At 36.3% G+C, this 9,671-nt stretch overlaps 1 protein-coding gene across 3 annotated transcripts in view; it reads right to left on the bottom strand.

Annotated features, from left to right (window-relative positions):
• The window catches only part of DCAF17 (DDB1 and CUL4 associated factor 17), a 38,869-nt gene that overhangs the window by 4,937 nt on the left and 24,261 nt on the right, over positions 1-9,671 (bottom strand). For all 3 annotated transcript variants that reach the window (XM_045779948.2, XM_087861365.1, XM_087861366.1), the window contains 4 exons: positions 6,900-7,009; positions 4,037-4,127; positions 3,237-3,320; positions 602-757 (listed from right to left, as the gene is read on the bottom strand). In XM_045779948.2, coding sequence (XP_045635904.1) covers positions 602-757; positions 3,237-3,320; positions 4,037-4,127; positions 6,900-7,009 — 441 coding nt within the window. The remainder of the gene's footprint in view (positions 1-601; positions 758-3,236; positions 3,321-4,036; positions 4,128-6,899; positions 7,010-9,671) is intronic.

The raw sequence follows: 9,671 nt of genomic DNA, 5'->3' as shown, positions 1-9,671 counted from the left end.
AAGCATTGCACAAAATGTTAAAAATGAAAAGAGCCCTGGTCGTAGGAGTCTGAACACCCAGATTCTATTGCTTATACTGCTATTTCACTGTGTGACAGTGGTCAAGTTGCTAAACCTCTTAGGTACTCCACTGATGAAACAAAAGGACTGGATAAAATAATAGCTACTTTTCCTTACAGTTTTTATATTCCATAATAATCAAAAAAGTAGACAAATATTTCCAAGAGTGCCTGGAAACCCTACATGCTTGGATATCATCTCTATGAAATAACTGGGGAGATGCAACAGAGTATACTTCTATTTTTTAAAATGTTACCAAACTTATAAAATGTGAGAAAACCAAAGACTATGGTAAGGAAATAGGATGTCTCAGAAGAAAACATAAAACTTCATCTTTAAGGCCTCTAGAAAGAAGGCCTTCTAGTTCCTAGGGGAGGAAGGCTTAAGAAGTACTCATTTTGTCCTGTAGGATGATATCCTCTTTGATGTGGTCACTGGTATAGGTGACCCTGGACTGATATGAACACAGTAACATCTGTTCCAATAAATGTCACCTACAAAGAAAATTCTTACAACTTTGTATTCCATGGACTCTACTCACCACATCCCATGACTCCACCAGTGGAATGCTTTTAAGTAAAGTTCCATATTCATTACAATGGAAATCCAGGTGAGCTTTTCCTTCAGCATCTATTTGGGTAACAGCTACCACGGAAAGCAAATCCAGCTCATCTTCATAGTCCACAATTTTAAAAGTCTCAGGGAATAGATGGATAAGGCAGAGAAAAAGAGGGGCAAAATCCAGTTATCCAGTTAGGATTGTTTCTATTTGTGGTTTAACTATTCTATTACTTATTTTTAAAATGTAGAAAGAGGAATGAATGGGTGAGAGCATAGGTAGAAACAGGTCTCTACTTTTATGCCAATAAAGTCCCAAGATTCTGAAGACTGCAGCAGTACCCTACAGATTCTAACAGAACCAAGTCTATGTAGATCTCAGCCAAAGTATTACTGAAATTCTCTATTACGACAGCACACTAGAACTTCTCCAAATTCAAAAGAGGTATTCAACTGCTGCCTCTGACATGTGTGTTCACTGGCTTCCAGATAGGACTAAATATATGAAGTTCATTTCTGAAACCTAAAAATTACCCACTTTGTCAGAAGGGTCTTACCTCAGAAAAACACAAGTCATTTCAAGTAGAACTAATAGCCTATCACATACTATTTATGACTCTATTTGCCATCTTTTTTTTTTTTCTCTTTTTGAATGCTTTTCGTTCCCTAAAGAAAGCAAAAATGGCTGCTTATACTTGAGGGAGAATATTAATAATTAGGAACTGAAATTCAACCCACAGAACAGGACTGGGATGAGCGATGTTAGCTAGAAATGATTAATGATGGTAAAGTCTTAAGAGAGAAAAATCTAACCTCAAACTCTGTTTAAGGAAGTAAACCTGGGACTCTAACAGCCTCACAGGGGAAGCAGATCCATGTCAGCCATCCAGGGATGGACCACAGGAAGGGACACTTTGGCAGGCACAGCAAGTTTCTTTGAACCACCATATACTAATCCTTCACTCACATTTGGTCAAACTGCTTTTTCATCTATTTATATTTTCTGCCTTTACTACCCATGACATAAAAATGTATAGAGATTTATTACACATGGTTCCTTTTTATTTACTTTTTTGCCTTAATATTACCTTGGTCAAACTTCAAAGAGTAGACTTCTTGCCTGAGTGTAGTGATTTTACAGCATTTAGTCTCGACCCCTTTAAAGCTTCTCCTTTACAGGCTAAAAGTTTTTGTTTTCTAATCTCTTGATGTAGAGTATCTCTCTCTTTGCTACCAATTTCTCCTTGTTTATTATTTTTGCTACCTTTTAGTGATTTTAGTATGTCTTTCTTGAATATAGTTTTATATACAGGGAGCTTTCTCCTTTGTTCTCAAATGTGTGTAAATGTGTATACACCCTCTCTTTTTGAGAGTAGCCACATACTGGGTCACCTTCAACATTTTTTTTTTAAGATTTTATTTATTTATTTGATAGAGATAGAGACAGCCAGCGAGAGAGGGAACACAAGCAGGGGGAGTGGGAGAGGAAGAAGCAGGCTCATAGCGGAAGAGCCTGATGTGGGGCTCGATCCCATAACGCGGGGATCACGCCCTGAGCCGAAGGCAGACGCTTAACCGCTGTGCCACCCAGGTGCCCCTCCTTCAACATTTTTAAAAGATTTTTCAAAACTACCTTTAGAAGGCTACTCTAATGTTTCTACCTAGAAATGGCCACACAATCAAACAGTTTTCTGGTCTAAACAGATTTAGAATACATGCAATGGTTATATATCTGAAGCATAGTCACGGTCAGTTGATTTCATAAGAACTTTCAATGCCTCTTTAAAAGAAAAGGATAAAAATGTATTAGCTTAGTGAGTGGTGAAGTCAAGTTCAGGCTAGAGGCTAAATTAATTTATCACATCCTCACACTCTTCTTCCCTGGCCCACGATCATTAACAAACATATCCATGTCTTGTAAGTAAAAAATAAAGCAAAAGCCATAAAGTCATCAGGATATAATTCAAATATTTTCTATTAAGAAATTTCCCTAGAGGAGGGGAGTGGGGGATTGGGATAGGCCGGTGATGGGTATTAAGGAGGGCACATATTGCATGGTGCACTGGGTGTTATACGCAAATAATGAATCATGGAACATTGCATCAAAAACTGGGGATGTACTGTATGGTGACTAATATAACAAAATAAAAATTATTAAAAAAAAAAGAACATTACACATCAATGTTTAAAGTTGAATAGTGTGTATGGTGTGACCAAATCAGTTTAAACTGTGGTTAACATGAGGGTAACCTGAGAGCAGAAATATCGGAAAAGACATTTGAAGGACAGATCTTCAATAAAACTTTTTCATAAGTTTTGGGAAAAAAAAAAGAAATTTCCCTAGAAATGTGCACATAAACAAAAAATAAGCTAGTAGTGTTTTCAAATTATTTCAGTCCTAAGACCCTTTCTGCAAACAAAATCTTATGAATAATTCCAGTATGAGAAGAGAGGATGACGGGGATGCACTGGTTGAAATACCACGTACAATCCCACCAATGGAGTCTGCGTGGAACTACTCACCCCCAACCTCTACCCCAGAGTCCGGGAAGTATAATTTAAAAACCCCAGGGCTAGTACACACTAGTTTGGTTTGTTATCTCTGGCTAAAGTAATACCTCTTGTTCTGGGTCATCATCCAGAAGGTTAACATTTTTTTTCACCACCCGTCCAGAAGCTGTAACAGTGGGTAAGTTTTCATTCTATCATATGGAGAGAAATAAAAAGATATGATGAGTCCTTTTATGTGCAATAAATAGCAAAACTGTACTAAATTTCGTTAAACCACCAACCCTTATCCAACATCCACAACTCTTTCCTCTACTGAGAAAATTCTGAATCAGATTTCTGATCCTCCAATTAGTAAAAATACTTTACTATAATAAATTAATGGATAAAATACCAAAATAGGCAAACAATAAATACAAAGGTTACAGATTTGCTACTTCACTTGCCCTTCTGATTTTTGCTTTAGTATAAGTACAGCAATGCTACAGTGGGTCTGCTTTTGGAAATTTCTCTCTGCATAATTTTCTTCATGTTCTTAATTTGTACACTAAAGGAAAAGAACTATTTGGAGTTAAACCATGGTATGTGATTTTTACAGATTCATATCTACCCCAACCTACTCTAAGTTTGCATAGCTAATTAAACCCATAGGTTGAAAATTCATCAATAAAAACTTAAGGAGAAACCCAGAAAGGAAACAGAAATCAGCAAAAGATAAGCTCAATATAATCAACTCTTTTCGAATCTCACCTGTGCTTGGGGTTAAGACCAGCTACCTATGTAAACGAAAAAACCCAGACTTTTATTGTGCTGCTCTTTTCAGCCACACTAAAAGACAAACACATTTGTATACTATATTCTCAAATAGAAAGACAGTGCTAGGAAGAATTTTAAAGTACTTCTGGCTTACTTTGTTCTTCTCCCTGTTGGCCAAAATGACAAAATCTTCAGAGATCTGATGCTGGGCACTATCATTTTCTACTTCATTTAGCTTTAAAACTCTGAAAAGGGAAAAAAGAACCTAAGACCTCAACACATCATTAAAGTGCCAAAGTGGAACCACTGAAATGAAATTCAACAAATGAAAATTACAGGAATAACACTAAGTCAGTTCTCCTCTCCTCCTGTGGAGTCTGAAATATTAATGTTTGATCACTTTAGTGTCCACAAACTCCTTGAAATTCAGAGACTTTGTTAAAACAGAAAACCTGTGACAACAGGTACTCCTAAGTAGGTAATGAAGCAGCTTCCTCAGGCTTAAGCCATCTTCCAAACTGGCTTAATGAAAGTTACTCTAAAGAACCTCATCTTTGTCATCCTGCAATAGGTCTTAAACGTTTCAGCTTTAACAGTAGCATTACAGTAGATACTGGCATTTTTTGCTTCTGAAGATAGAATGAGATATCAATGAACAACACTCAGAGTTAACTATAAGGCAGACCGGATTAGCAACTAAACCTAAACTAAATGTTTTCGTAAAAGAGTAATATTTAAAAACTGAAATTTACTTAATACTTTTATCGTAGGGTTATATTTAAAAATTTGGATTTTCTGAGTGCAAATGGCCTAATGGACAAGCTTACTAAGCAAGAGAAAAGAAAACAATTTGCTCACTGCCCACACAAATCTGTTCACAGTATTAACAAGCTTCAAAAGCACAATGTTCTCAAAGCTTAAAGACTCAAACGCAGGCAAAGAGAGTAGCAGAGAGAAGCAGCTAGTGTGGCCAGGGAGAGCCAGAAGCCTTACAGTTTGCCAGGGGCAAAGAAATCAGATTATATTTTAAACTACTCAATTTGTTATTTTAGTTAGTGCCAATATTTAAAAGTGCCTATCTTCTAGAACCTGGTAAAAGGGCACACACCCTTTGTGGACCTTATTTTCTTAAGCTCGAACTACTATTAAAAGGTGGGCAATGGTAATGGTGTGCCTGGGTGGTTCAGTCAGTTAAGCATCCAACGCTTGATTTCGGCTCCAGTTACAATCTCGGGGTTGTGAGATCCCCAAGTTGGGCTCTGCACTGGGAGTGGACCCTGCTTAAGATCCTCACTCTCCCTCTGCCCATCCCTTTCTCCCTCTCTAAAAAAACAAAAAAAACAAAAACAAAAACAAAAAAAGGTGGATAGCAACCAACATTAGAACCAATGTTTACTAAAGCTGAACTACAGTTTTTAAGACTTTTTATGAAAGTTCATAATCTTACTTAAGTCCCTTTATCTTCTTTATAATCAATCCAGAAAAGTAAGCTAACTAACAAGAAGCACAAGGAATACAGAAGGCAGACAATGTCTTTCTTATCAACAAACTTACTGAGCACCTACTCTGTGCTAAGCACTATGCTCAGTGCTGGGGTTATAGTCAGCAAAACAGACTCTTTCCCTGCCACTACTGAGTTGATGACTCCAAAGCTAGATATTTAAACAGATAATCAAACAAATAATTAATTAAAATTGCTGTGTTAGAGGAAGAAAATATGATGGGGGAGCTCATCTAATGAAGCGTATCAGAGAAGGACTCTGTGAAAAGGGGATATTTAAGCTGGTGACGAAATATGAATAGAAATTCGACAAGAGAACAGGGAGGGGAAACACACTCCAAACAGAGGAAACAGGTCTGAAAAGACAGCATTACTGAAATAAACTGAGGGGGCGGAGGGTCTTTCAGACCATGCTAAGTGAATGATGGTTTTTATCTCAGGAACAAGAAGCTATAAAAATGTTAAAGGAGAATCCACTTAGTTAGGTTTTTGTGTTTGTTAATGGTTCTAAAAATCACTCTCACTGCTGAGAAGAAAACAGACTGAAAGAGTACAAAAATGGATTCTTGGGAGTCCTGTAAGTGGACTATTACCACAGTCCAGGCTAGTGGTGACAGTGGTCTGACCTACATAGTGACAGTGGCCAACGGTAGAAAGAGGACAATTTAAGAAATATTTAGTAACAAAAAAAAAAAAACAAAAAGAAAAAGAAAAAGGACTAACAGGATATATGGGTGGGAGGGTGTGTTTGTGTGACAGAGAAAATGCACACGAGTGCAATGTACTGATGAAAGACAAAAAGGTAACAAAGTGTTCAGAATAATTCCAGATTTCTCGTATGAGTTTAGTTGAAAGGTTTGGGTCAGGATATAAATTCTGGAGTTTTGGTGTATACATGATCTATGAAACCAAGGTAATAAAAAGAATCAATAAATAGAATCATGCAGAAAGGAATGAAGAATGAGAAGAAAACAGGGTCTAAATCCTGAGGACATCCAATAATTAAAGTCTGGGTAGAAGAGAAAGAACGTGAAAGGATACTACGAAAGACAGATCAAAGAGGGAGGAAAATATTCAGAACTGTGGTGTCAGGGAAGCCAAATGAAGTGTTTGAAGGAAGGAAAGGTCAACTGGATGGAAGACGTGGGTCAACAAAGCAAAACAAGGTTTACCTCAAACAACTCCTGTTCTAAAGCTGTCTTTTAGAACAAAGACAAATCATTTCTCTCCTTAATCCTGAAGAATTAAAACATGATGAGGACAAGCCAATCTGAATCTCCTTTTACCCATATATCATCCATTAAAGAATTTATGTAATATCTATAGAGAGTGGCTGATATCTACAATGATGAGGCTGAAAAATAAAGTTGTCTAGATGCCAGCCTCTGAAGAAGCAACCTATAACAAGCTAATTATTTCTATAATTGAGTCAATAGTTAGCTGGCAAAAATAAACTTGCCGATAAATGCTTCCAAAATCTATGTTTCACTTTAAAATAACTCATAAAAATACTCACTTGACCTGATTTGGGCCAACATGTATTATTCTGCCAGAAGCATCAGGATGAAAATAGATCCAGTCAGATTCTAGAGAACAACATTCCATTTCTTGGATCCCATTTTTTGCCTGAAGTTGGGTAAAAATATTGAAAATAAAGATTAAGGGAAAATAAAATAAGGTTTCAAATCTAACATCAGTCATAGATCAGTAAATCAAAGGTACAGGGAAGAGAAAATATCAATAGTTGAACTGGGATATGTGTAAGAATTGAATTAGGACACTCATACTTGAGAAATCCAGAACATTTACCCTGTACCATACAATTTACCTGACAAATAATAACTTAACAGTTACCATATCTCAAGCATCTAATTGTGTCAGTAGATGTTTTAGAGTCATTTCATTTAACAACACTCAAAGCATATATTATCATCCCCACTTTGATGAGGAAACGGATATATAAAAAGGATAAATCATTTGCTCAGTGTTTTACACGTGCTAAACGCCTGCTCTGATTCTGAGGTTCAAGGACTTGTTCTATGATATAACTTTGTACAATCATGCACACACAGCTCCCTATAACTTCTTCCTCCCTTGCCTATCCCCAATAAACTGTCAAAAGGAGTGGTTAGCACAAAGATAAACAAGCAACCCAACCCACAATCTCAGAAACAGGTCATATAATCTCCTTGGGTAAGTCAGATGTAAACCTCTAATAATGAAGAAATGGTCTAATACTGCTTAGCCTTTTAGGCATGTAGAGATTTATTTCATGGTAGGACATTTAGACATTAAAATAAAGAAAAAGATACCTCCATGATATATGATCACATATGTACATAAATGTTTTACCTTATACACGGGAGCACTGGGAACTAAGACCAGCATGGATACATTGATTTCATTTAATTTCTTTAATTTCTCCAATGTAAAATGAAGTGATACTACCTTTCCTATTAGATACTTACAAAAGTTTTTTAAATATTAACTTATTAATTTCATTAGCATATACTGACAGGACATTATGTTTTAAGTATCACACTAGGTGTTTGTACCTCACAGGAACTAAACATAACTCTTGCCATCAAAAAACTCATAATCAAGAAGGGAGGCAGAAACATAAACAGAAATAAGACAGTGCAGAAAACAAAAACAAAACAAACAAAAAGACGGTGCAGAAAACAAAGTAATCAAACCATGCACAGGATATTATCAAGCATCCAACCCACATGAGCAGGATGTTAGAAGAAAAAACAAAGCTTAAACTAAGCCTTAAAGGATGAGCACAAAATGGTGAGAAAGAAGAGATGGCAAAACACAAAACACAGAAATTTTAATCCATATAGCATGTATATGTATACACATGAATAAAAATTTTAATTTTGGCTCCTACGAAAGTAATATAACGACTAGAGAAGTAGGTGGGGGCTATGTCACAAGTGTTTGTACGCCATGCTTTTAAAAAAATGGAATTAACACATTTTCTGTTAGTGAATGTTTTCATTTTTCAGAAATTTTTATAAGTATTCTAATAATTTCTAATAGGAATGGTGGTATTATTACATTGTACATATAAGGAAATCCATTCAAACACCTTGGCTGCAACTACTGAAATTAATACGTCCAAGAATGCATTAGTTCTGGATGCTCCTTTGTTTAAAATAAAACATGTACATACTTACGTGCTTCTTTCTTTAAACAATTCCCTTTACTACAATTCCTATAACATGCAAAAGAAATATTATCTCTTTTTGTGTTAAATATAAGGCAGCATTATTACGAGCTTCTGTAGTTTTGTTATGTGCTTGAATGCTAGATTTTAAAGCTCATTTTAATAGAAAGTTATGAAACATTTTCTGAATTCTTCAGTTTGGCTGCATGTGTTTTTGGGTTATCTACTCTTCTGACTGACAGGTGGCGAAGTAACGGGCAAATGCATCCTGAAGTTAATGTCACTACAGCAAAGCTGTCTGGCAAAGGGATTGAAAACTTCCCCTGGATTCGGCAATTACTTATGAATATGTTGAAATATAGATATGACTAGATGTTATAATCAGTTATTATAGAAGGGGAGTACTTGACAGACACGCTTGATATGGATGGTGGAGACCATTTTATACACATACACACACACACACTAATATGTATTACCAGTTCTTATATAAAAAGAATATGTACAGGGTTTGACTGGATGGAAAAGTTAAGTGAAAGAGAGATGTGACAGGTCCTGGTGGCTGAAGAATGTTCCCTGGCTGAGAGGGGAACAATCAAATCACAGACTTGTCATGACAGGTTAACAGCCCCTAGTGAGGCCACTCTAAAAGAATATGTCACTGGGCTGGGCCAAACAGGAGCAGTCACATGTGATAGGTAAATGAAAAAATGAAAGGGGACAATGTCCCCACAAAAGAAAACTAGAAGACACTATACACAGTGTTCCCTGGTAGTGACGTCAAAGGAAATAGATAACTGGACCCAAGATTGTGTTGATCTTTGGTGTGGTGAAAGGTGGCCTATGACTAAAAGCCACTGAGTCCAACAGTGACTGATTGAGCACAATCCTGGAAGAAATGGGTATGGAATTAGCTGAACCTATATATTTTATATATTTTATATATTTTATATATTTTATATGTCAAATACATAGGTTCCAGAAATAAATTACACTAACTCAGCAATACAAAGCAAAGGGGAGCCCCTCCACCACTCCCTGTGCACTTGCTCTTTGCACTTACCTTAATCACTGTGCTTAACAGACTGCATCTTACTTATCTACACGTGTGTTTTC

Source organism: Ursus americanus, chromosome 1 (genome assembly GCF_024610735.1).
Source record: "Ursus americanus isolate L20-20 chromosome 1, mUrsAme1.1.p, whole genome shotgun sequence".
NCBI classification, from domain to species: Eukaryota; Metazoa; Chordata; class Mammalia; order Carnivora; family Ursidae; genus Ursus; species Ursus americanus.
This window is presented reverse-complemented; position numbering and strand designations above follow the sequence as displayed.